At 38.0% G+C, this 27,618-nt stretch overlaps 2 protein-coding genes across 2 annotated transcripts; one reads left to right on the forward strand and one right to left on the reverse strand.

The window, feature by feature from the left end:
* The first annotated feature begins 14,944 nt into the window (after positions 1–14,944).
* On the forward strand, positions 14,945–21,116 carry LOC306878871 (E3 ubiquitin-protein ligase Zswim2-like). The gene is made up of 10 exons (XM_079431447.1): positions 14,945–15,295; positions 15,381–15,457; positions 15,792–15,832; positions 16,530–16,755; positions 17,077–17,215; positions 17,310–17,422; positions 17,986–18,070; positions 18,300–18,382; positions 18,514–18,691; positions 18,786–21,116. Exons 1-10 carry the CDS (start codon positions 15,146–15,148, stop codon positions 19,470–19,472), a joined length of 1,779 nt encoding a protein of 592 aa, XP_079287573.1. The 5' UTR covers positions 14,945–15,145; the 3' UTR covers positions 19,473–21,116.
* On the reverse strand, positions 19,981–27,094 carry LOC306878870 (protein FAM171B-like). Its single transcript, XM_079431446.1, has 8 exons — positions 26,737–27,094; positions 24,982–25,215; positions 24,486–24,578; positions 24,123–24,278; positions 23,533–23,703; positions 22,935–23,048; positions 22,626–22,749; positions 19,981–22,447 (listed from the first exon to the last, which is right to left on the reverse strand). Exons 1-8 carry the CDS (start codon positions 26,909–26,911, stop codon positions 21,229–21,231), a joined length of 2,286 nt encoding a protein of 761 aa, XP_079287572.1. The 5' UTR covers positions 26,912–27,094; the 3' UTR covers positions 19,981–21,228.
* Between the last annotated feature and the right edge of the window lie 524 nt (positions 27,095–27,618).

Raw genomic sequence — 27,618 nt, forward strand, 5'->3', positions numbered from 1 at the left:
CAACCAACCACACATCTGGAAAACCCAGTGCAGGAAAGGAATGGGATTCCAGCACTAAAGAACAATGGCCCGTTTTCCAAGACCAGGGACAGGCCACATTTGGCTCAAGGATGAGGACAGCTCAAAGACTCCTGCTGGACTTGTCAGTTCCTGATGGACATTTGTAATTCCTTTCTTGCCAGGAATATTACTCCAACACATTCTACATTTGGCTTCACATGCTGCTTGCAAAAAATGATGCCTTGGAACAGAGAAGAGATTTACATAATAGATTAATAAATAAATATTTCAAGAAAACACAATGACATAATTAACTAAGTAATGAACTAAAGCATCAGTACACTGTACTGTAAATTTCTGAGAACAAAAACTTTAAAAGCACAAAAGGGACTGCATGTGTGTTCTGCTGTTCATCAGGAAACGGAATCTTAAGAGCAGGAAGTCCTTGTCCCAGTGAGCGAACAGGCCAGTTTAGGCACATGCTGTCAGAGGCCCATGATGCACCTCTCATTTTCTCCACTCACCCCTTTTTCTGTATTAGTCTCTCTCTCGCTCTCTCTTTGCTCTTCATCCTTTGCTCTCTCATAGGTACGCCTGTAGTGTCTTCTAGAGAGAGCACGTTTTCATCATTTGCAGTTTCCTGCGATTGTTCTCTTCTAGGCTAGCAGAGCCCCACCAGGGCCGTGGCGTTATCTGGGAAAAAGGTGGAATGTTAAATCACAGCCTTTCCTGTCTGTCAGCGGGAACGCCAGCCAAACACCACAGCCATAGACGGGGCCGCCCATGAACTCTGACCTTCACAACGAAGCCCAGGGGAAGAGGCTGGTGCGTTTGGATCGCAGACCGCAATAATCCACAGCTCTTAATAATTCTTCAACCAGGACAGAAGATGGATAAACGAGCCAGCAGAATCAATTCTTTGAGGGATTCACAGATGCGCAATGGACCGCGCATCCTTTTTAGGTCAAACTGGTTGCGTTGTTACCGATTGCGACAAACGCTGCGGTCATAAATAATATTAACTGTCTTTTTTTTCTTTTTTTTATCAGACATGTAAGCACCATCTGGTGAGAGAGGAATTCTCTAACGTTGTGTGCGGGCAGTTTACAAACAGCTGCGGCGATGGAAAGCGGCTGTAACACATTTACGTCTGTGATTCTTTCGCATGCATACATTTATGGTTGGCTAATATCAAGAACTCCACACCATACCATCTATTTTTTTTCTGCAATTAACTGAAGCTTTACTCACTGTGTGAGAATTTCCCACACTGCCTTTGGAGGAGAGTAACACGCACAAACATGCTCCCATAACAGTTTGGTTTTTTCATACAAGTACAGTTTACATATGCTGTCTGCTCTTTGTCTTTAGCACCGTTGTTCTTTCAAGACACTGGGTGGTAATAAGTCAGCAAATTATGTAAGATTCGACAACCCTGACGCATTATTTGTTTTCATCATTTAAGAGAAGACAGATGTTTAGAACTGGCTTGAGTTCAGAACTCTTACAACACAACATATTAAATGTTTTGAGCTCTGCAGCATGGCTCGGAAAGGAGAGCATCAAAACACACACTGCGCAAGGTGAACTCCTTGAAAGGGTGGGAAAAAATCCTTCTTAGAGTCCTTCAGGGCATTCAGAGTCAGGAAGGATAAGGAGGGTAGCTGGGAAAGGTTGAGACGCTACAGACACACACACTTGCACGCATACACACGCACACCGTGGCATGATGAAGGAGCCTCCTGCCAGCGTGTTGCCGTCACTGTGGGCGAGGCGTGAGGAAGGTCACGGGCCTGGTGGGGTGACTTAGCCCGCACTGGACGGCCCGTAAAGTCTGCCCTGGGAATCGAGCGGAGATTGAACAGATTTAGCCGTGGCTATATTCGCTTCCCCGGGAAACTAGAAATATTTACCTCCCTGTAGGGCAGTTGGGGGTGGGGTAGAGAGGGGTCTGGGTGGGGTTTTCACTGGAGACGGACTCACTGACCCACAGCCTAGCATGTCTGCTGAAGTCGCCGCTACCTCGAGCAGGCCGTCATCCTCCCAGATCCTTCAGGATTAATTATCTCCATCTCTAACTGCGCTTACCATATGTTGCTTCATGCTGCGCTTTTATGGCATCCCAGCAGTCATTGTTATTTGCAGGACTTTTCAACGATCTACTTTGATTTATTTAACGAGAAACACTGGTTGAGCCGTATTGGACAAAAAAGTGGAAAGTTCAGTCTCCCACATCGCTGGGATCATTTCTGCACTGCACAATGATCTAAACTGTCCACAGTACACAAGACGCACACCACTAATTTGTTATTTAGCTTGGGCTTTATTCCACAGCATTTTACAGTGCAGCATTTTACTAACCACCCTGAAACAAATGAACACCCACACACTGTTTTGGCTAAAATCTTCCTCTTTCTTCCAGAATCACAATTAAAGAGTTAGCTCCCCAAAAAGGAAAATCACCCTTGTGTCATTTCAAATCAATCTTTCGTTAATCTTCAAAATGCACATGAAGATATTTTAATGAAACCCGATTTCCATCCATCTCCCAAAACTTTTGTGCTTCAAAAAGTTCATAATGAGATTGTAAATTCCTCAATTCTTATGGATTTCTTTTACGATGTCTTTCAACTGAGTTTTCATTTGTATTTCAAAGCTGAGCAACTAATTGGTTTTGAACAACATGAGGGTGAGTATTTTTGGGTACTTTAAGAATGGAAGAGGGGTGATAGAAAAAACAACAGCCTTTAACATTGACAGTGTCATGTATTGAAATTGCTATATTCTACAGGAAATAAGTGTAAAGCTCTATAAAATTAGAAAAGGAGCACCGCATGAACATAATGCAATTGTCAGAGAATTTAGACAATGCAATGGAATGAAAATTGTAATTAAGTAACTTTATCTTCCCTGCTGAAAAAACAGCAAATGCTGGTTAGTTACGAAGCACGACTTACGAAGCCATGCTTCAAAACATACCTAACCTGCATATACTGTTTTTTTTCAACAGGGTTGTGAATGTCTGTGATGTGTATTTTATCCCTTCAGGGGTAGTATTTTAGGTTTCCTTTAAAAACAAAAACAAAAAAGAAGTACATTGAAAAAACAGTGGTTTCACCTAATCTTTTTCATACATCTCACAGAGCTGTGGCACACTTATCCCAACATTTTGTGTTCATGCATGGGGAGCCAAACTTGAGTCTGGCCTGGGTCATGTCATTTACATTTATGCCAAAACAACCTGCATTCAAGATACACTTCACTTTATGCATTCCCAGGAATCAAGCCCATGATCTTGGCATAGATCATTTTGGGACAGGGTCCTGTTCCTAGTCCTGTTCCCCTTCTCTCTCCCTGCACCCAGCTAACAGTGAACCTTCTCAAAACTTTGGCTAACATTCTGGCAAGGTTCTCTCAAAGTTACAAATAAACATTCTTTCAGTTATGTTAGTAGAATGTTTTTCATTCAGAGTTACTTGGTCTTTAATAATGTTTCAGAACATTACCACAAAAACTTTATTGATTCATTGTTCGTTTGTTCATGGAACATTTTCATGGAACAGGTTTATTTGGACATTAATTAGGGTCCAAGCCACTATGGCGCAGGGCCCTCTTGTTTTTCTAAGGATTTTTTTTTTTTTTACTATTCAGGGGTTTTTAGGGGCTTAACGTGCTCAAAAACTCTTGAAAATGGGCACACACGTTGGAATCTGCTCCCATTAGGACGCCGCAGAGATCGCATAGATGTGACTATTAGGAGTCAAAGTTATAGCACCACCAACTGGCAGCAGGAAGTGTGTCATTTTCAAAATGCTTTGAATTCAGCATCTTATTTTTACTCGATTTGCTTCAAACGTCATCAGAATAATGACAAAACACGGCTGATGTAAAACTGTTGAGGGGATATTCATATCTAATTGAATATTCCTTTCCAGTGATTTTAAGGCAGATAACATGCTTAGATTTTCATGAAACGCAACACACATATCAGTATTAATGATAGATAGACACTGGCAAAAGCTCATAAAAGGGCGTGGAGGAGGCACTCTGTAGCGCCACCTTTTGACAAAAGTTGGGGGGTTAGTTTTAGCTACAATCACCAAACTTGGTACATACATTGTTCTCATCAAAGTGGACAACTTTCTAATTTACACTTATTAGCTACGACCAACAGGAAGCCGGCTATATTGTTTTTTATGTAAATTTTTGGAAAAATCAGGCAAAACTTCAAACCAAACTTGGTCAACATGATGCCAATATACTGAAGATGTTAAATTGCGAACGGATTTAGGATATCTTGAACAGTGTGGCAATGATGATTTATTAAAGTAACAGTAAAAAAAAGAAAGCAGTAATTTTATTGTTTCTTTAAAGTGCAGCTTCCAAACACTTCAAAAAAAATGTACATACATCATTGTGAGGAAATATGATTAATTTCATGAATATACAATACACTATGGATAGCAGAAAATTTAAAAACTATCAGACATCTGATGCCACTCTGTCTCTGTGTATGTGGGGGGATGGATGAGTGTGTGTGTTGAGTGTGAGGGTGAGGAGGTGGGTGAGAGAGAGAGAGATAGAGAGAGAGAGACTTTTAAACATCTCTTTAATCACTAGAAAAAAAATCAATCAGTATTTTAATTTAATTTTTTGCATTACAGCTTAATAAATCTCTTAGGCCTTATCTGTTTCTGTCAGTCTTAGGGACAAAAAAATAAAATCCAAGAACCAGTTCATTTGTAGGGCACTGACAACATAATTGTATATAATTAGGTTAATAATTATGTTAATTACAACATTAAAAATCTAAAGATACATACACGTGGTCTTATAAATTTTTGTGCTGCAAATAATACAGGGCCTTTTCAAAAAATTAACATATTGTGATAAAGTTCATTATTTTCTGTAATGTACTGATAAACATTAGACTTTCATATATTTTAGATTCATTACAACACAACTGAAGTAGTTCAAGCCTTTTATTGTTTTAATATTGATGATTTTGGCATACAGCTCATGAAAACCCAAAATTCCTATCTCAAAAAATTAGCATATTTCATCCGACCAATAAAAGAAAAGTGTTTTTAATACAAAAAAGGTCAACCTTCAAATAATTATGTTCAGTTATGCACTCAATACTTGGTCGGGAATCCTTTTGCAGAAATGACTGCTTCAATGCGGCGTGGCATGGAGGCAATCAGCCTGTGGCACTGCTGAGGTGTTATGGAGGCCCAGGATGCTTCGATAGCGGCCTTAAGCTCATCCAGAGTGTTGGGTCTTGCGTCTCTCAACTTTCTCTTCACAATATCCCACAGATTCTCTATGGGGTTCAGGTCAGGAGAGTTGGCAGGCCAATTGAGCACAGTAATACCATGGTCAGTAAACCATTTACCAGTGGTTTTGGCACTGTGAGCAGGTGCCAGGTCGTGCTGAAAAATGAAATCTTCATCTCCATAAAGCTTTTCAGCAGATGGAAGCATGAAGTGCTCCAAAATCTCCTGATAGCTAGCTGCATTGACCCTGCCCTTGATAAAACACAGTGGACCAACACCAGCATCACTGACTGTGGGTACTTGACACTGGACTTCAGGCATTTCCCTCTCCCCAGTCTTCCTCCAGACTCTGGCACCTTGATTTCCGAATGACATGCAAAATTTGCTTTCATCCGAAAAAAGTACTTTGGACCACTGAGCAACAGTCCAGTGCTGCTTCTCTGTAGCCCAGGTCAGGCGCTTCTGCCGCTGTTTCTGGTTCAAAAGTGGCTTGACCTGGGGAATGCGGCACCTGTAGCCCATTTCCTGCACACGCCTGTACACGGTGGCTCTGGATGTTTCTACTCCAGACTCAGTCCACTGCTTCCGCAGGTCCCCCAAGGTCTGGAATCGGTCCTTCTCCACAATCTTCCTCAGGGTCCGGTCACCTCTTCTCGTTGTGCTGCGTTTTCTGCCACACTTTTTCCTTCCCACAGACTTCCCACTGAGGTGCCTTGATACAGCACTCTGGGAACAGCCTATTCGTTCAGAAATGTCTTTCTGTGTCTTACCCTCTTGCTTGAGGGTGTCAATGATGGCCTTCTGGACAGCAGTCAGGTCGGCAGTCTTACCCATGATTGCGGTTTTGAGTAATGAACCAGGCTGGGAGTTTTTAAAAGCCTCAGGAATCTTTTGCAGGTGTTTAGAGTTAATTAGTTGATTCAGATGATTAGGTTAATAGCTCGTTTAGAGAACCTTTTCATGATATGCTAATTTTTTGAGATTTTGGGTTTTCATGAGCTGTATGCCAAAATCATCAATATTAAAACAATAAAAGGCTTGAACTACTTCAGTTGTGTTGTAATGAATCTAAAATATATGAAAGTCTAATGTTTATCAGTACATTACAGAAAATAATGAACTTTATCACAATATGCTAATTTTTTGAGAAGGACCTGTAATTTGACACTAATTTGATACTGACCTTTGACATCCTGTGAAATGATATTCTTCTGAATTTACATCATCTCATGAATGTAACAGTAAAACAGTTCAGCTCACAAATGAAGACTAAGCTGCAAGCAAAATATTTCACAAATGCTTATAAATCAATAAAACCTTTAAAAATGCTTATAAATCATTAAAGGTTTAGGTAACACTATATAATAAGGTCTCATTTGTTAACCTTAGGGAATGCATTAACTAACTTGAATAACTAATTTTCTCAATGATGTATGAATGTGTAGAACCATAATGAAAGCTGCATCATGTGTTTTGAACAACTATAATGATTGTACTAACAACTAAACTGTGAAACTATGGGTATCTTGTGTGTGTGGGTGATCTAAAGTAATGTTCTTATGATATTTCATGATAAATTAGTATTTTGAACCAATGCTTCTGCAAATGCAAGGCTTCTTTAAAGATATGAACACAATATGCAAAATTTTGAACATTGGATAGCCTGTGTTAAAAATAATGACTGTTTTGAGTTTTGTGTTTAGAGTTTTGAAAAATGACATGAAGGTTCTATTACTGTATTAGTGCAAAAATTATTGTAAAAACTGTAGTAAAAATAGTCGTGTTCAAAAGATACAACTTTAAATTTTAATAATGTATTAATACATTTTGGACTTAATATTAATTAACATTAATAAATGGTATATAAATATTGTTGATGTTAATTAACAGTTAAATAATATAGTTTTTTAACATTGGTTAATTCACAACTAACATAAACTAAATATGAACAAGATATTTTTACTTTATTTATTTGTGTTAGTAAAAATTATTCATGTTAGTTCATGGAAAAGTAAATTGTTAAAAAAGGCTTATAAATCATTAAAAGCTTTGGTAACACTATAATAATGTCTCATTTGTTAACATTAGTAAATGCATTAACTAACATGAACTACCAATGAAAGCATTTATTAATGTTTGTTGATGTCAGTTAATCAAAATGTTAACTATGTTAACGAAATGTTAATGCATTAACTAATGTTAACAGATAAAACTTTAAATTTTAATAATGTTTAAGTTTTGAATATTAACTAACGTTAATACATACTAAATACTTACTGTTCATGTTAATTAATATAGTTAATGTTAAAAACTGAAATCTTAACACATAAAATTTGTCAGACCTAAAACACATTAAAAAATATATATATATTTTTTTTTTTTTTCTCTAAAGTTTTCTACAGACCCCCAAACACTCCTCTACCCCCAGGTTTAAAACAACTGCCGCAGGCTATATCATATCAATGTCTTGTGCCAGAAGCCACAGGCAGCCTTTGCCTCACGAGTCGTCTGTGTCAGTGGGTGGTTGAGTGGGTGTGTGGCTGCTGGGTTTACGTGACCTGAGCAGCGCCTGTGCTCTGCTCCGGGATCTGAGAGGATGGAAGGGGGCCAGATGACTTGGAGTGTCTGAGCTAGATGTCCAGATGTTCCTGCTTGTCTCTGGTCCTCCTCTCTCACCTCTTCAGATAAGAACAACCATCTGAAATCTTTGTAAGAAATGTTCCTCTGTGAATGGAGAGATGATTCCGAGTCGAAAGGGATGATATGACTAAATATAAACAATAAATTGAAGGATTAGTTGTCAAGCCTTTCTTTATGTACCATTTATTCAATTAATTGTGACAAAGATGGACATCCCAAAAACATTTTTGTGAAGCATAAACTGGGGAAGTCCATTCCTGCAGATATATTGTGACCAGGAAACAATAGGAGCAGAAACATAGAGAATAAAAAAAGATGAGCTGATGATCCACCCGCAGGCCTGTTCAGGGATGGGGCAAGTTCAAGACAAGTTCATACAGTGGAAATTTCCACCTTGATTTAATCTGTATGGAGAATTTTCTGTCAAACCTCAAGTGTTACAGGTATTGATATAGCTGCTCTCTGTGATTCTATGGGCATGTATCTGCATTAGACCTTAGCTTCATTTGAAAGAGGCCAAAGAAAATGAAAACAGGCAATGAAAACTCTGAGCAGCGCTGTAGGGCCGAGCTACTTCCTTTGATTCAATAATACTATTCTCTTGTGTTTGCTCTGGGCGAAATGGCACCTTGCAGCGGGCGTTTGTTCAAAAGGTTGTTCACACACTCCCCTGCTCTTGAGGGAGCACTCAGGAAGTAAGCATTCCAGATGGAAACCCACGACTCACGAGCACTTGACGATCCATCAACGTGCGTCAAACATTAACACGAACAGCCATTTCTTGCAGATAAAAATCTTGTGCCAGTGGGATTTTGCCCATTTCTTTTTTTTTTTTTTTGCAGAGAACTTGTAAAACATTAAAGAACCTGTTTTTAATCACTTTTAACATTTTCTTACAATAGATTTTTGACATTATTTAAATATTTTATTTTTTTATATGTATGTATTTTTTCTAAAATGGCTCAAAAACATTTTTTTAAAAGTAAAACAACCACTTTTTTAACTAAGAAGATTCAAATCTTTTAAAAAGAATCAAGGCATGTGATCTACACTAGCTGCTTTTCACTAAATTAACACAAAGAATATTTATTTGTTTTTATTATTATTTATATGCACCAATATAACAGCACAAAATAAATAGCAATATTTATCCACATCAATTTTTAATAAACAGTTTTTCTAAATGTAAAGGGTGGGGACTTCAGTTAATATTGCAGCTATATAAAAATGATTCATTGAACCTGAATTAAACTGATTTATCAAAATGGACAGTTTGAACAGATTCACAGAAATTAATAAAACTTTACAACCATATAATATAATATATTATATTTTATATATACTGTGTGTGTGTGTGTGTGTATATATATATACATACATACAATCTTTATCATTTTCAATGTTGTAATTGTACAGTACTACACCCAAAATAAATGATTAAAATTTTTTTTTTTTTTTTAAATATTATAAACAATTAGTAATGATTTATATAGTTCATAATAATTCAAATTTAAATTACATTTTTTGTATACCATTAGTCGTAAACCAAAGTAACCAATTTTTACATTTTAAATTTTTTTTCTCTCTGAAATTTTCTATGTATGCCTGGAATACATTTCCAATACAGTCTGAATATTTCAAGCTCTAATGCTTGTCTGCGCCTCGGTAAACACGCTAACAACAAAACAAAGCATTATTGTGCACAGCGATGCTGTTTAGAATCATAATCTCTGTGTTACATTTTGAGTCATTCCAAAGATCGCTACACTGATCTGTTCTCATGTCCCTAATGTTAATAGTGCACTTTGCCAACATTTTAAATAGACCAGGATTCTAAAAATGTGTGTGTGCCTGTACAAGAGCCCATGAGAAAGCAAAGCAGAAACTGAGGTTTTTGTTGGTGCTGAATGGGGTGGTGACCCTGTAACATGTGCTGAATGAACCCTTACCCCTTTCTCTTCCTGTGCCGGTCCTTCCTCTAAAAAAACAGAGATCACACCATGTAAGAAACGAAAGGTGAGGAGAAGAAAAATAAATAAACATAAGCCCTCGAAAGGTCACTTTTCTGGGTGTAACCGCCAGCGAGTCTAAACGGCGCTGTTGGTTTTGCCAGACCCAACTTATCAGAAGTATTATCAATATTTCACTTGAGTATATCAAAAAGTGAAGGGTTCAGTAGTGAAGGCAGGGAGCTTCTCACACAGTCACACACATTTTCCATTTCAATCCCTATTTTAAAGACTTCAGTATAAAAATCGTGGCGAGCTCAGTGTGTGTGATTGGAGGGGGTGAAATGGCTGTGCTGGGAGGAAAGCTCCATTATGATCCGCATGATTTAGAGGCACTGATTTAGTGTTCACTTACAGCATGGCTGACACAAACAGGAATCAGGGATCACAGCTCTCTTCCTGACCCTCCTCTCTTAACTCTTTCAGTACTTTATCTCACTGTCGCTCTCTCTCTCTCGTTCTGTTGCTCTTCTCCTCTCTTTCCTGCTCACCCCCTCCCAGCATTTTAATAGTGGCATGATGAAGCTACAGTCTTTAAATATTAAAAATATTCAATTTTACTACATTTTTCAAAAATATGATGTATTCACCACGAGTGAAATAATCTAACCATTTTAATAAATATTGAATGGATATTATGTATATCAATTTGAAACAAATTGGCCTTTAGCTCTATCATTACCAAGATTTTCCTCTAAAAAATTGCATCGTTTGTTTGTTTTTTTACAGTGTGAAGATCATTCTTCAAATGGAATATGAGATGTGTGATGTGTGAAGAAAACAAACAGAAATCAAGGTAAACAGAACATGCAAGCATAATAATTTTATTAAATAATTTCAATCAAGCTGTAGTTTTGGCAAATTATTCTAAATAAATGAAGGATACTTAAAATCTTAGCTATGAAATTAGCCTTAACAGGGCAAAGGAGTAATCCTTTTTAAATCTGAAATATTTCCAATTTAATTTCCACCGCAGATTGCTATTAAACACTGGAAATGATTGGAAATGTTCATGACTTTCAGAACAAAATTATATTGATATCCACTGTTATAAACCAGTAGTGATTTATGATGGAAAGCCAAAGAAAGGCGATGCTGCTTCAAAAATGGGTTGTTAGATGGCATAAGATATGTGTGAGACTTCACCTCTATTGTATCTTATTTGATGCAAAGTTTCTAAGGCTTCTAAATCAACAACATATTCAAAACATTGCTGAAAAATCTATTGTACACAATCCACTACATGCCTTCTGCCATCTGATTAATATTTACTTAATATTCTAAACAAGACCTTTTAATATAATTAAGTAAACTGAGGAATACATTTTTGATATTGTTTGCAATATTTCAAGGCATACACTTGCTTGACTCACTAGAAGGTTTAGGTTTACTTGATTGTCCATACATCAATATGTCAATGCACTGATGGAGATTGTTAGTAGACAAAAAAAAATACTTTAAAAAATGTGTTTTAAAGGGAGTTTATTTTCTAAAACTCACCTCGGCCAAGAGTGTCCACAGTTTTAACACTGGATTAGCTTTTAATACCCACTTTTTACTCTGGGTTAGCAATGACACCCCCAATGATCAAGTCATCCATTGTTGTTACACTTAAGTCTCCAAGTAGACCCAGAAAGCTCTCAGATGCAGTCCATTTCAATATAATTTCCCAAGTGTGTCAGCAAGTTAAATATTCCAACTAATATCCAACTATAAGTCATCTAACCACAAAGTGTCAATGTGCTTGTGTAGACCAGTGTTGGGAAAGTTTATTGAAATCATCCCGTGTCTGGTTCAGAGGGAATAGTGTGATGTCAACACTTTTTATGTACGCAAGCTGCGTCAGAGGTGATGAAAAGACTGTACTACAGTTTTGGAACAGGCAACTGTTTCACTTCAACCTGCAGATTAAAAACCAATGTGTGGCAATAGTATAAAACAGTATAAAATCATGGAGTTTAGGGTTTAGGATGTGTGTATTCTTGAAGAGCCATCAATCAGCATTGTCATGATGTCAGGTGATTGATTCAAAATGTCACCAAAATATCTGTGCCAGTGAGCAAAGATTTTTATATACTTTACATTATCATGCTTACAAAAATGTGTATATACTCTAATCAGATTCAGTACTATGCATGACCAACCCATTTGAGATGATAATTCTTGGCTTAGCAGGGTCTGTTTTTTTTTTTTTTCTGACAGGCTTTGCAAAAACAGCCTGTTTTTAGACTGGCTTTGCAGTGCAAAGACCAAACGAGATCCATTGGTACATGCCAAAAACACTCTGTCCTGTTGCCATTGGGTATTTACAGCACAACTACCAAATGTAGGCACCTCAATTTTCTGTCGTGCACACAAATTCAAGCTTCCCATGTCACATTTCATTTACTGTATAATAAATTCCATGTCATATAAATGAAAACACGTGAAATCAGTGGACAGATGAAGGACAAAAGGGTACATTGATTGAAATGGATGGGAATCTCACGGGCAATAAAAACAGGCGTTGTCACACTGAAATGCCTGAAGTGATATGTGCATTATGAAGCATGCATGGGTCAACAGATGTTTTGATGATGTAATCCATTACAAACTACTTCACGTAGGGGTGGAATCTGCAGAGTGATTGGAGAGCAGTTTGTCATGCTCCAATGCAATGATGCATCAGCAATGCGCAGTTTGTTTTATAGGATTTACTTTATGACTGTATACAGACACTGCAAAATATATACAGCGTGTTCATACATATTTGCAATCCTTACAAAATCACATGCAATAACTGTTTTTGTATACATGTAAATGGGAGGATAATACATGGTTTGCTAGTATATGTGTCGATGCAGCTTTAGTCTTGTGCCACATGTGAATTGTCTTATGATTTATGATTGTGCAACAGAGCAGCAGCTTTTATGCAATATCAGATCTTTTGTACCATATCAACACATATCGCATACGCAGAAGCGCACATGATAGACTGAATGTTCTGCACACAAATCATGACCTCCCACTGCAAGACTCTAATATGAACCATGCAGTGATGATGTGGGATGCAAGGCCAAGGAAGGCGATAGCGCTTCAAAAATGTGGAAGGCATCACTCTCACTAGTAAGCTGAACCCCAAGGCACATGGTGTGTGTTATGGATTTCAGAGGGCCTTTAGATGACAGTAGATATAAGGGGGGAAGTCGTGGCCTAATGGTTAGAGAGTCGGACTTGTAATCCAAAGGTTGCGGGTTCGAGTCTCCGGCCGGCAGGAATTGTAGGTGGGGGAAGTGAATGTCCAGCGCTCTCTCCACCCTCAATAACACGACTGAGGTGCCCTTGAGCAAGGCACCGAACCCCCAACTGCTCCCCGGGCGCTGCAGCATAAATGGCTGCCCACTGCTCTGGGTGTGTGTTCATGGTGTGTGTGTGTTCACTGCTGTGTGTGTGCACGTTGGATGGGTTAAATGCAGAGCACGAATTCCGAGTATGGGTCACCATACTTGGCTGAATGTCACTTCACTTAATAAGTGAGAATCTAAAGACCAGCAAGAGCTACATGTTCAGGCAGTCACATATTTTGATGATCATTATCTGTGTCACACTGATTTTGATTGAAATCAAAATAATCTGTTTGCTGTTTAAAAAGGGAGTTCACTGCATGATACTAATGATAACAGTCATGTATTGAGGCCAGTTCCCACAGATCAAAATTTGACCAAAATACAGAAAGCGATTACCATTATTATACCCAGATGTCTTGAACACTTGATTGTGATTGTTCGATCTCAGCATTCTGCTGTCACAAGCAGTCAACTGGTATTTTTGACATATAATAAATTTTAATTAAGGCTTGAGCCCCAGTGCCCAGTAAAATATTACTGATAAATGCCTGTCTGAAGATGGAGATTATCATATATATACCATCCTGAAAATTATTTTCCTTGATATTCCAGTAATCATGTTGCATGTTTTCTATCAAGTGTTTAGAATCAGAACTAGTGACGTCAGATAGTAGTGACGTGAATAAATCACTCTTTTCACAATTTACATTTTTGCAAAAAGGTCTATATTTGTTCAAGGTTCATTTTCATTCATTTGGACAGTTGTCACACTGAAATTGTAACGGGATATTTCCTCCTTACCTCAGCCAGAGCACTGAAGATGGGTCATGGATGGGTTTTCCAGCATGACAATGACCCAAAACACACGCCAAGGCATCAAAGGAGTGGCTCAAGAAGAAGCACATTAAGGTCCTGGAGTGGCCTAGCCAGTCTCCAGACCTTAATCCTATGAAAAAAAATCTGTGGAGGGAGCTGAATCTCCAAGAAACAGCCAAGAAACCTTAATGGTTTAGAGAGAATATGTAAAGAGGAGTGGACCAAAATCTCTCCTGAGATGTGTGCAAACCTTTTGACCAACTACAAGAAACGTCTGACCTCTGTGATTGCCAACAAGGGTTTTGCTTGGGGATCAAATACTTATTTGACTTACTAGAATGTAAATCTTTTTTAACATTTGTATTCTGCTTTTTTCTGGATTTTTTGTTTGATATTCTGTCTCTATCACATCTACCATACAAATGATAAACACTTATTTATTTTTTTAAGTGGGCAAACTTACAAAATCAGCAGGGGATCCAATAATTATTTTCTCCACTGTATGGTTTCCAATGATGTATGGTTTGTTAGGATAGGACAATATTTGGCTGAGATACAACTATTTGAATATCAGGAATCTGAGGATGCAAAAAAAAAATCTAAAGATTGAGAAAATCGTCTTTAAATTTGTCCAAATGAAGTTCTTAGCAATGCATACTAATACAAAAAATTAAGTTTTGATATATTTACGGTAGGAAATTTACAAAATATCTTCATGGAATATGATCTTCACTTAATATCCTAATAAAAATAAATCTACAATTTTAACCCATACAATGTATTATTGGCTTGGGTAACTGCACACACTTGGGTAAGTGCAGTTATGCGCAGGAGACAACAGAGACTCAATACCGCCATCTAGCGCTGATACGCATCCACTGTTTTTGAGCGGAGCTTGTTGCTATAGAAACACCAGATACAATAGCAACACCTGATTCGAGACAGAAAGTTTCAGACTGCCAGCCAACGCGTTCATGTAACGACTTAACGTTTTTATGAAACGTCTAGAAGCGTACATTGTTAATTTAAAAAGTTTACTAAACATATACGCGCATTTTTGAACGAAATTGGGTTAAAAATGTTCCGGAAAACAATGTGGAGGAAAGCAGTGAGTGATACGGTCAGCTCTCATCAACACCGAGCCCTCAATACCACCATTTTTATCCTCAAAGAGTTTGGACCGATTGGATTTCTCCTGAAAGAGGATGGAGACAGCAAACATTATAAAGTAAGCTAGCATGGCTTTGTTGTTGTGGTTTAATTACATTTTTAATATTTTTTGTGCAAATTAACAATGCCATTTCTTATTTAAGGTTTGTTTGGGCGATCCACACACGTGTACCTGCCCTATGTTTCAGAAAGAGAAGGATCTTTGTACACACATCTGCTGGTAAATATGCTTTGGGTTGAACATTGGGTTGAATAGATGTTTCTTCAACAATGGGCACGTTTTACCTAGTTTTGTTTTTAAATGAAAGTGTAGGTCTTGCCATCTGGGGTAAGGGTAACGTACAACAATAAAATCTGCATGACAGGTAGCTTAAATAAATAATCTAGGCATTTTATAACATGTCAAAGTTTTAATGTTACCTAATCTGTTAGTTTTAATAAATAACAACCCATAGGACAGAAAAGTGCACATAGTTGAAGAAACACATATACAGTTTGGATGTTGAGATATCATGTAAATTTATCTCATACCTTACTTATCCACTTCATTCTAGGATTTTAATGCGTAAATTTCGACTGCCACGAGATCATGAATGTAAGTACACAAACTTTATAAGGTGTAGGCGTCATCAAACAATCCGTTCCAATGATATCTTGCAAACATATGCACATAAAGGCACATACCACCTGTACATTAAAGGGATAGTTCACCCAAAAATGTTTATCCAAGATGTAGGTGACTTTGTTTCCAACAAAGATTTTTAACTCAAACCGTTGCAGTCTGTCAGTCATATAATGGCAGTCAATGGGACCCACGGCTTTGAGAGACAAAAAAAACATACACAGACAAAACCAAATTAAACCCTGCGGCTTGTGACGATACATTGAGGTCTTAAGACACGAAACAATCAGTCTGTGCAAGAAACCGCGTTCACAACATCTGGCGCGTGACGCATCAACATGCTCTGGCATAGTAGAAGCATGCGTCTACTATACCAGAGCCTCAGTGACCTCAGTTTATCGTCACAAGCCACAGGGTTTAATTTGGTTTTGTCTGTGCATGTTTTTTTGGACTCTCAAAGCCGTGGGTCCCATTGACTGCCATTATATGACTGACAGACTGCAACAGTTTGAGTTAAAAAATCTTTGTTTGTGTTCTACTGAAGAAACAAAGTCACCTACATCTTGGATGCTTTGGAGGTAAGCAGATAAACATCAAATTCATTTTTGGGTGAACTATCCCTTTAATGTTTGAGCTACAAGTGTCTTTCTGGTCATTTGTTCTTTTTCAGACTGTTTTCAGTACGGTCTTGCGGAGAGACAGATCCTAGAGCTGTTACAAGGGCTTCATGTGACCCAAACTACGTCTCCTAATGACAGGAGGAGCTCAGAGCCATCATGTCCTGAGCCTAGTGAGGAAGACGGAAGCATTAGACAGAAAGGCATTGAGAAAGATGATATATGTCCAATCTGTCAAGAAGAACTTTTGCTGAAAAAATTGCCTGTAACCTATTGCAAGTAGGAGAACTTATTTAGAATTAATCTTATTTAGAATATTAAATGGATACTCTTTGAATATTTATCTAAAATATGTAAATATATGTAGAATTTAATGATAAATATTGTATTAAACAGCAAGTGAATATGTTCCATAGCTGAAACATTTGAAATCAATACATTTTTAAACATAGAAATGTAGTAATTTTGCCTTTTCTCAAACGCATCACACTCACCCAAGTTTCCATTTAAACTCAAAAAGCTATTAGTGCTCCTCAATGACATGAAATTTCTATGCTGTGGTGGTGACTGGTTGCAATGTAATTATGCATAATTTTTAAGGTTCAGTTGTGGAAACAACATCCACATTTCCTGCATGAAGGTATGGGCTGATCATCAAACAAAGAGGGACCCACGTGGCCTGCTTAAGTGTCCACTCTGTAGGGAGGACTTCGGCACTTTTAAGCAGCTGATTGAACAGGTACGTCTTTCCAAGACGAAGTTAATTAAATTTTCTTTACTACCCTTTATTTAAACTTAAATCATCTCGGGTTTAAATGTGTTATCTTTGGCAGGTGAAAAATGCAGGTGAACTGTTAACCTGCTATGAAAAGGACTGTCTGGACAAACATCTGGGTGTTATGTGCAACAGCTGCAGGGTTTGTCCAATCATCGGCAAATGTTTCAAGTAGGCATCTGTTACACAGTACAGACATATGCTATTGTTCAGAAGTTTGGGGTTGGTAAGATTTTTTTAATGTTTTTTTTGGAAGAAGTGTCCTATGATCACCAACGCTGCATCTATTTGATCAAAAATACAGTAAAAGCAGTTGTACTATGGAATGTGAGTTTTCAGCAGCCAGTACTCCAGTGTCACAGGATCCTTCAGAAATCACTGCAATATGCAGTTTAAAAAAAAAAAAATTAAAACAGTTAAAATAAGCAATGCTTATTATTCCTGTGAAAACTGTGATGCATTTTTACAGAATTCTTTAAGGAATAGAACATTCAAAAGATTATAATTTATTTTAAATAGAATTTTGTTTTGGAAACAAATTTGTAACTGTGTAAAACTCTTTGTTTTGGTCAGTTTAATGCATCTTTGCTGAATAAAAGTATTAGTATTGATAAAACTTTTCAAAAGAAAAAACCTGCTGAGCCCAAATGTTTGAACGGTAATCTATATATTCTGATTCTGACTAATGTTGGATTGGAGTGTCATATTCAGTGTCTTAAATCTGATATTCATAGATGCACAGACTGCAGTTATTTTCATCTGTGTGAGGACTGCTTTAGGAGAACAGTACATCCACAACATTGCTTCATGGTTCGAATGGTGAGATTTCAAGATTCACGTGAGCAGGACACATGCTATTCATAACTGCAGAATGTAGTTATTTATAGCATAAATTGTGGCACTATCAAACGATATAATGAACAGCATTATTTTAATGTTTAAATGGATGTTTAGGTTGTTACAGTGATTAATGTGTAGTAATGATTTATAGAATTACTGATAGAATTTAGTAATAAAATTGTATTTCTTTATTGTTGTAATTGTGCAGAAAAGAGGTCAGCCATGGCAGACAGCAGAACCTCATGCCTCTGAGGACACACAGAAAATGGAAAACCACTCAGTGGGCAGTAGGTTCGTCTGCTCCATTCTAGATTCTGTGCAACATAGTTCTTTTTTTAATTCCAAACCCACTTTAAGGAGTTTTTTTTTTTGGGGGGGGGGAGTTATTGGAACATATTACTCTATTTTATTCTACATTACAGCTCCAGCAGCATGTCTGGTGTGACGTGTGATATCATCCCAAACTATGTAATGAAGAGTTTGCCGATGGTGAGAGTTCGAAAAGAGTCCAGACTGCTTTATCCAGGTGTTCAGTGTAGAATCTGCCTCTCAAGATTTCAACTGGGTCAGCATGTCAGAACACTTCCCTGCAAACACAAGGTAACATCTCAAGTTCAGCTCATTCAAGGTGTGTTGAATACTGATAATTAATATATTTTTTATTATCTATTTTTCTTTCCTGAATCTGACCCAGTTCCATACTGGCTGTATTGATCCATTGCTCCGCAAGTCTAACTGCTGCCCACTGGACTGGCACGTCATCTACAATCCTCTTATGTGGAATCCCAAAAGCGGCAGAAAAGAAAGATCCCTGGCTCCATCTAGTGATGATCTGAGCAAGCATACTGATGACCAGATCTCAGAGTTCTTTCTACCAGGTATTGGCTTGCACGTAAAAAGAGATAGTGCTCCATCTCGGTTGAAAACAGTGACATCTGAACCAGGGTATTCCAGTCCTTCCTCTGTGGATGCACTCAGTGAGGGTTTTCGGGATCTCTGCATCAATAGTTCCTATGTAGAACCATATAACAGAATGTCCAACATAAAGCAGAATTATACAAATAAACGTCATAGGAGCTTATCAGTTGGGAAGGAAAAAGTTGCACAGAGGAGAGAGTCCGTCCCAAATAGGCCCTCAGCAATTAGTCTAACTTGTTTGAACGTCCAGTCAGCTTTAGCCAGAACACAAACTGACCAGGAAAGACTCACTGTGGACATTAATGGGTCATCCAGCATGACTCCAGCTTTCGGCAGGATCAGACCACTGAGGAATGGTCGCTTAAGACAGAGACCAAGGCCAAACATGGTGGATGTGAAGGATCTTCATCTCTGGATGACAAACAATCCTGTCAAAGTTATACTTCTGAGAAAACACAAGTAAAGTGAACAAAAATGCAATCAAAAAATAATGGTATTGGGTGTTTGGATTACCTCCACAGTCCAGGTACCAAGAATTGAAGACACTCAAATGTGTAATATTGAAAAGCTTTAATTAAAATGCGGCTATAATATTAAAAACCAGAAACACTGTGAGAAAGGCTCTTTTTAATGTTATTGCCCTGTTTTAAAATGGGCTTTTTAATGTTATACCTCATATGAGTGCCTTAAATTTCTTGCTTTATAAAATCAAGCATGTTAGGTTTTCTTGTATTTAGCTATTTCAGAATCTTTAAACTCAAAATTAACAGTGCGTGATCTTTGCTGAAAGCAAAAGCAAAGGCAAAGACGGGCCATTTTTGACATTTATGTTGGTATAAGAGACAGTACTTTTATTATTGCCTTTTACATTTAAGTATTTAATGTTTATTTATATGGTTAAAATAATCAAGAATGAAATGTATGCTTTCATTAATTCTAGGTACATAAAACTCGTGAGTATTTTTATTTTTGGTCAAGTACCTTTATTAAATGTGCACAAAAAGGCAGATTACAAGTTGTACTTTAAAGCATCCAGGAATGGCTCATGAGCCATTTAAACCAGTGTGTTGAGAAATCATTCAAATATATTACAATTAATTAAATAATAAATGCTACAATACAACATAAATTACGTAAAAAAAAATTCAGCTGACACAATGCAATCTCTCCTCTGTCATACTTCATTTAAAATGTCAAACCATCTTAGTTCAAATTTGCTGCCTGACAACAAGAAGCTGGGTGTTTTATTGTAACTGTCAATAAGAATTAAACAGTTACAATTAACTGTCCAAAATAATAAAGCTAAAAAAGCTCCAACACATTCAATACATGAGTTGATAATGATTTGTTGTCAATTTGTGAAGAAATATTTCACACACAAAACACATTATCACAAGAAACATCTTAATATGCTAGGTTTATGACCTGTACAGCTGTGCTTCCAGCACTGGCCTTGGTAAGGTAAACCATAACCTGAGACATATCGTTGATGTTTTTGGGTACTACATTCTTAAACAGGAAAACATTGAATGATAAACGCATCACAATGGACGGCATGCAAATGTGACTAGCAATAATACATTAAATAAGTACAGTGTGTTAAAACGGCATATGACCTCAAAGGCCTTAGTCGCTCCCTCAGAAAACTCTTTGCAACGCACTGGTGCTCTTTCTGAATTGGAGAATATATAGTGCTTAGCTTAACAGTGTTAATTTTTTCCACAATTTATTTTAGAATTGTTTATGGCAATGTGTGGCAGCTCCTTGCATTACATTTTAATGTCTGTAGAACTGAATTGAAGATCAAAAACTGATTCCAAGCAAGTCGAGATCCAAATTGATAGCATTTAAACAGTTTTTAATACTCGCTAGAAGAGCATTGTGGGTACAAGCATTGTGCTCACAGGGCAACAAATATTTAAAAATACTTAGATATATAGATATATACATACTTTTACAATGTACTTTTGAAGGTAAACAAATATGTTCTGTCAAAGAAGTTTGTAAAAACATTGTATGTACAATGTACATACATTGTACACTGTATTGTGTGGTTGGGAAATTGTGTACAAATAAACTGCACAATAATTGACTGAGCTACGGCAGGTAAGACAGGCATTTTTGTTTTATTCATTCTTCCTGATGTTTATGTTGTAAGGCAATTTGATCAAAACCATTTTCAGACACCAAAAAGCTACGGCTACACGCAGGTTATTCAGTTAGTGTTTCATTTGGGGTCTCTCCTCCCTCATGTGTCGAGATGTCTTCTTGTCTCGAACCTTCCGCAGTCTCCGTGGTGGAGGGGTGGATTTGGACTCGCTAGAGGTGTCCCCTCCATCCCTGTCCTCCGGGATGTTGGGAATGGCTGCACTACTGCCTTCCAGGGTGTTCCTCAGGGATGTGTCCTCGGGACTCCCAATTTCACTGCTGCTCAAATCCTGCTCTTGATTTCCACTTATTTTAGCCATGCTAGAGCTTGAAGCTTCCTTGCTTTTCCGCAGAGGCTGCTGCAGCTCGTTCATGTCCACTCCAGAGTCCAAGCTTGTGTCATTGCTGCTGCCTGGACGATGTCTTCCCTGAAGTTCAATCACAGAGTGACGAACCTGGGCTGCTGGTTTACCATCAAGAGACACAAACCAGGCCCGGGGCGGGTGAATGGACGGCTTACCCTTGGAGAGCTCCAGCAAGGTTTGCTCTGATATTCCCTGGAGTTCCCCCCGGAAAGGCCCCATTCTGGCTGCTTCGTTCAAAGTTCCTGGGACAGATACGGATTCCAGGAGATGACTGTAGCGGCCCCATAACCCTGGGTTTGCAGCAGCAGCTTGCGCTCCTTCCAGAGCCTGCTGCTCGTCACTGTCCTGCTGGGGAACTTTAGGTAATGTCTGAGTGAAACTGTCTTTTAAGTTACGCTCTGCCTGAGCTCCATGCTCCATGCCATTCCGTGGGAAAGTGGCAGATCTACTTCCAGATGGGTCAGCTTGTCCCTGGGAAGTGAACAACTCTGGGGCCGGTACAATTGCCACGGACTGGTTATAGATGTGGAACAACTTGTCTCTGAAAACTACATTCTCCGCACCATTTTGGCGTGAGCCATTCTGTTCAGATTTTTCCTGTAGCTTTGCAACTTCGTCACTATTAACATAGAGATTAGACACTGGGGCTCTGAAGCTTTCTAATCCCACAGCTCCAATATTCTCATACAGATTGCCCGCTGGCCGGCCAATATTTTCCACATAAATGTTGTAGTTGGCTTGGTGTCGTGGGGAGTCTGATGCATTGTGGCCGATGCCTCTTGCAGCCAGAGAGTAAGACCGATCCCCATTATGAAAGAAAAGTTCTTGAACCTCATCAGAGCTGGTGGAAGTGGTCTGGTCTTTCTTCAGTACAGTGAGCCTGGTGGAATTCCATCGCTTTCTTCCAGCCTCGTAGTTTAAATCTCTGTAAAACAAGATAGGAAAGGACATATTTTTTGCTACAGATTTTGATCATTGCCATTCACATGAAAATATGGTTAAGATTAAATATTCAAGTTAGGCAATTCAATGTTGCTCATTGGTGTTTTAAAAAGTTTTAGAAAGTTATACAATGATGTTTGCATGGCTGAATAAGCTCTTACCTGCAGTGAAATACAATCACAAATAAAAATCCAATGACTATCACAAGACTTCCTCCCAAGATACCCACAAGAAGGTATGTGTGGTAGGAAATGAAATCCATTGAGCTTGCGAGTCCCATATAACCTAGATTTACACAAACATAAATCTGGTTAGAGGGCTGCACATGAACATAAGAAGATACGGATTTCAGTGTTGAATTAAGTAATGAAAGTGGAATGCATTTGGATTGACAAATAGTTTGATGGGCTGAGTAAGAGAGATTTTACAATACGTATTTTAATTACATCTTAAATATGACTGATTCCTACCTGATGATGGTGGTGATGCAGCAATCCAGTTACCAAGTTGAGGTGCTACGTAATTCCAGACTAGGCCGTTTGTCTCCATCTGAACAGTGCCTATACCTTTATTTACCCAGGTACCTGTGATAAAATATATCATTAAGTGCTTCTATTGGACACAATCACAAAGATCTCCAAACCTTGATATACATGGTATTGTGTAAAAGCATGGAGCTTCTACTTGAAGTCGTTTAAAATCACTAGGACCCATTTCTCAATAATTAGGTCACTTTTTTAAAACTCTACACATGGTTCTCCTAATCAACTAAGCTTGGTACAGCAGTTAATTTCACATTCAGTATACACTAAAACTTCATTGATGTCTCAGATCAAGTAATTTTCCATAACACTAGCAAAGTGTTGTCACTCAACAAACACACTTCCATTCAATGTCATTTCTATGCATCTATCCCCCATTAGGGTCCATTAAGTGTTAAGTGTTGCTTAAGAACTTTAATGATGATAGTTCATAGTCCCCACTTCAAGAAAACAGTGGAAGATCTGACAAGCTTCTTCTGAATGGGCAAGTTTGCAGTCTTTAAATGCTGAAATGTTTTTCAATCACCTATGGTCATGTCGAAGGTCCAAGCAGGCAGCGAGTCAGACGGTCGGATGTGGGTGTTGTAGGGAAGTGGTATTTTGAGCTGAATGGGTCCTTTGACATCAACCTCTTTTCCATTAGACACTAACTGGGCACTGATCATAGCCAAGGGGTTTAACTTGACATTCCTATAACCTGTAATTGGGGATACAATTATAACTGAGATTCATTTTATCATCTGCAGAAAATACATTAGAAAACTGTGTAAAGGTGTGTGGTTTCGAGGATCGATATTATGTGTACAATGTGCCATCATGTTAGCGCTTGCTTAAATCTGGTTATCCTAGTAGCCTGATATTGCCTAATCAATAACATTAACTAATCAATGCAATATCGAGTCTAAACAGTAATGGAGTTTGTAGCTTTCATTGACTAAAATTGCTCTACAATATACTCCCCTCACTTACAGATCATAAGCATTCAGTGAAACACAAAGGGTTAGCATTCACTCAATGATAAGATGTGATAAGGAATAAGACAACTGTTTAGATTTGCCTGCACCACCATGTAGTCAGATGCAAAAGAATTTATCCTTTTTTTCAAATTCATCTTACCTCCTTTACCGCTCAGGTTTAGAGTAAAGAAATTTGAGTCTTTTTCTGTAGGCAGGGTTGGAACTGTCAGATAGGCTGATAACATGGAGATGGTAGTGTTCTCAGACAGTTTGAGGAGACTTTTGGGAAACTGTACACTCGGTTGAAATGACAGATCTGTAATGTGAAAATATATAGATAATACAACAGTAGAAATTTTGTGTGTTGGTATTATATTCCGAGTAGGGCTCCATGCAGCAGATGTATATAGGTACTGCATTAAATTATAGATTATAACATTTTTAAAACTGCTCTCAATGTAAAAATAGCAGTATGGATAATTGAATAAAATAATAGGTAATAGGGTTGTTTTATCTGACATACCAGATGCTTTTCGAGTTATCAGCACAGTATCATCAAAGAGCCAGATGTTCCCTTGTGTTTGAGGGCGCAGGGACATTGTAATAACAGAAAAAACTAGGAAATAGCATAAAAACAAACACTCAAACCTCATTTCAGCAGCCAAGTTTCTCACATTAAAGTGACAGTTGTTGTTCTCCGTATGTTTGAAGGTAATTTCTTTAGAGCGCTAGTTGGGTGTTATAAAACAAGCCAGGGCCAGGGTGAGATCACATGGTTCACAGCTTTCTTGCTGCCTAGTCATCTATTCTCACTATTTATTTATTTTATCTCATTGAGGTGTTTATTGAGCATAACTCGCTAAAATATAGAGATTAAAAGTAAACTTAAAAATGCCATAAAAAATACATAATTTATTACATGCCTATAAAAATATCATAGCCTGATGTCATCAAATCATATAAAATACACAATAACCTAATAAATTAAATAATATACTAAATTCAAGTTATGAACTTACTGGGCATCTTGGTGGTTTTCCAAGGCAGCTGGGTGAGCACATAACCCTCCATGCTGGCCACCAGAGTGAGGGTCAGGCCAAGGTGGTATGGGACAGTGACCGTGACCTCCCCATTCTCCAGCGTCTGGCTGGAGTGAATCTGGGATCCATTCAAAAACACACCCACCAGAGCTCCTTTCAGGAACCTCTGGCTAGATGCATCTTTAACCCAAATCTTCAGGGTCAGGAGCGACTCTGGAGAGAGAGAAAATGTCAGATTTTTGTGGAAATGAAAAAAAAAAAAAAAGTGCATAAATTTATATTATGCATAAAAATGAACATAGGATATTATGGTCATTTTAATGCTAAATTTTGCCTCAAGCACTTGTAATATGAGTCAAAGAGAGAACTATAAAAAAAAAAAACAATGAAACTAATTAAATGGATTTTAAGGTTAACCACATGCATGTTTATAAGTTTGTTGAAGAAACTGAATTGTAATTGCTCAACGCATTAAAAACCAATACAGCCAGCACTGAAAAAAATTGGTTGGTGACAGTAAAATCTTTGCCTTGAAATAGTAATGACCATTGGACCCACGGCTCAGGCAGAGCGACTTAAAAATAGATCAAAGTGCCAAATGTCGGATGAGCACATCAGTGAAAAGCTGAGGCTTGAGAAACCTTGAAAATCTTCTTTGAAATGTCTCTCAATACTAAAAAGAAGTCAATCTCTTGTTCTTCGCACGTGCAGATCCTCAAAACAACAATATAACCAGGATGAATCAATGGCAGACACAAAAGTTAGTCAAATAAAGCAGATTTATTTTTCTTCAAAATGCTTTGGTCTTAATTTCAGGCCCTGATATTTAAACAACATTAAAAGATCACCATTACATATAACTAGATATATAACTATAACACAACCATGACCTGGTACTTAACCAGACGTGTAACAGGAAATGTGCTACTATAGCACTGTAACATTGATTATGAAATTAGGTGTTACTCTTTATGCTGTTCTAGAGTCTAGAACAGCACAATGAGTAACACCTAATATCATAATATAAAGAATCTAGACCCATCTGTGAATGGCAATGGCAGGTGCATTCAAGCTGAGGTCCAAGAATCCCCAGCGGTCAGCAGAAAATTTAGAGGAATTAAAGGTTTAAAAATAATCTCAATTATTAACATTTATTTTGAATTAATAATCTATAATTTATTTTGATCTATGTGCAATGTAAATGGCAACTGTTAAACATGTTGTCTTTGCAAAATCACATACTATTTTTTTTTCAAAAGCATATATATATAGATATATATAGTGGCCTCACATTTTAGGATCATTGGCATCAAAAAGTTGAAAATCCCTGACATTAAAAGCCTAATGGATTTGATTATACCATCTCAAACAGAAAGGTCTTGGATGATTCTAGCTCTAAACTAATCCCACCTTAAATGCATAACGACTCTGTACATTCAAGATAAACATCGTAATGTTGCTCCACCATATCAGCTATTCACCTTTAAATAATGTAGACATGGCTGTCCTAAATAAAGTCTGAAATAGGTGGCCTTACTGCGCATGGCCCTGTAAAAGCGCTCCGCACTCACAAATAATAGACATAATGAACGCTTTTTTTAGGCCAATGTTATGAGACAGCAAGCACAGCGGTCAACAGCGCACCCCTGTCCTTTGTTGTCATGTACCCCATCATGAAAATATCCCTATTATTCACGAGCACGCAGCATGCGGAGCGGGTGCCATGACTGTTACCTGATGGAGGCACCGTCGCATCCCCCTGTCCCTTGAGCGAGGACGTCTGTGTGTTGCTGGCATTGTCCTCCTCCGACAGCGAGCCGAGCACCCCACCCTCCGCTCTCCTCACGAACCCATCCTCGCAGAAAATCAGCAGCGCGGCGAGGAGCACACACCCCGAAAGATCTGGCATGGCGTCTCAGACATAACTGCACTCAGTGACACGGAGAAGGAGAATGTTGTTGTCTTTCTGTCTTTAGGTGGCTGTGTATGTCACGGTCACATCATGCTTCTCGGGTGGAGCGATGGATATCTGAGGGAGTTGCTGGAGTCAGACTGGTGCGCGTGTTGCGTCATAGCTCACGCGATGTCATCTGCTGGCTCAGTGTTTTTCCTCTTTGTTAAAGCGCACGCAATTACGCAATGCTCTTTTCATGCGTAGGTAAAAACTATTTACCAAGATATTTCAATTGGTTTACATAATATTTTAAAATATGTCTCGAAAAAATAGTTATCGTTAAAAATCGTCAATACACACATGTGGACATTGCATAGACTTCAATTAATTTTCTATCAGGCTAATGATGTTTTCTATCACCTAACTCCTGTTACCCCTAAATTTACCCATCACAGAAACATGTGCAGAACATTAGATTTATATAAAAACACCATTTGGCTGGATTTATAAGCCTAAACCAGTGAGGTAAAATGACCAGCAAAATCCTCAGACCTCAGTCATAAAATTATTAGGACATCCTCAGACCTCAGTGATAAAATTAAACGGTGTCGTGCCTCAGACTGAAAGGCTTCAGGTGTACATTTTAGGACATCCTCAGACCTCAGTTATAAAATTAAACGGTGTCGTGCCTCAGACTGAAAGGCTTCAGGTGTACATTTTAG

Source organism: Barbus barbus, assembly GCF_936440315.1.
Source record: "Barbus barbus genome assembly, chromosome: 13".
Lineage (NCBI taxonomy): Eukaryota > Metazoa > Chordata > Actinopteri > Cypriniformes > Cyprinidae > Barbus > Barbus barbus.

Coding starts and splice junctions, on each gene's coding strand:
- LOC306878870 (XM_079431446.1), bottom strand. CDS start 26,911: ATGCCAGATCTTTCGGGGTGTGTGCTCCTCGCCGCGCTGCTGATTTTC. Junction 25,216..26,736: donor TGCGACGGTGCCTCCATCAG/GTAACAGTCATG, acceptor CTCTCTCTCCAG/AGTCGCTCCTGACCCTGAAG. Junction 24,279..24,485: donor GATAACTCGAAAAGCATCTG/GTATGTCAGATA, acceptor TTCACATTACAG/ATCTGTCATTTCAACCGAGT.
- LOC306878871 (XM_079431447.1), top strand. CDS start 15,146: ATGTTCCGGAAAACAATGTGGAGGAAAGCAGTGAGTGATACGGTCAGC. Junction 15,458..15,791: donor CTTTGTACACACATCTGCTG/GTAAATATGCTT, acceptor ACTTCATTCTAG/GATTTTAATGCGTAAATTTC. Junction 18,383..18,513: donor AACCACTCAGTGGGCAGTAG/GTTCGTCTGCTC, acceptor TCTACATTACAG/CTCCAGCAGCATGTCTGGTG.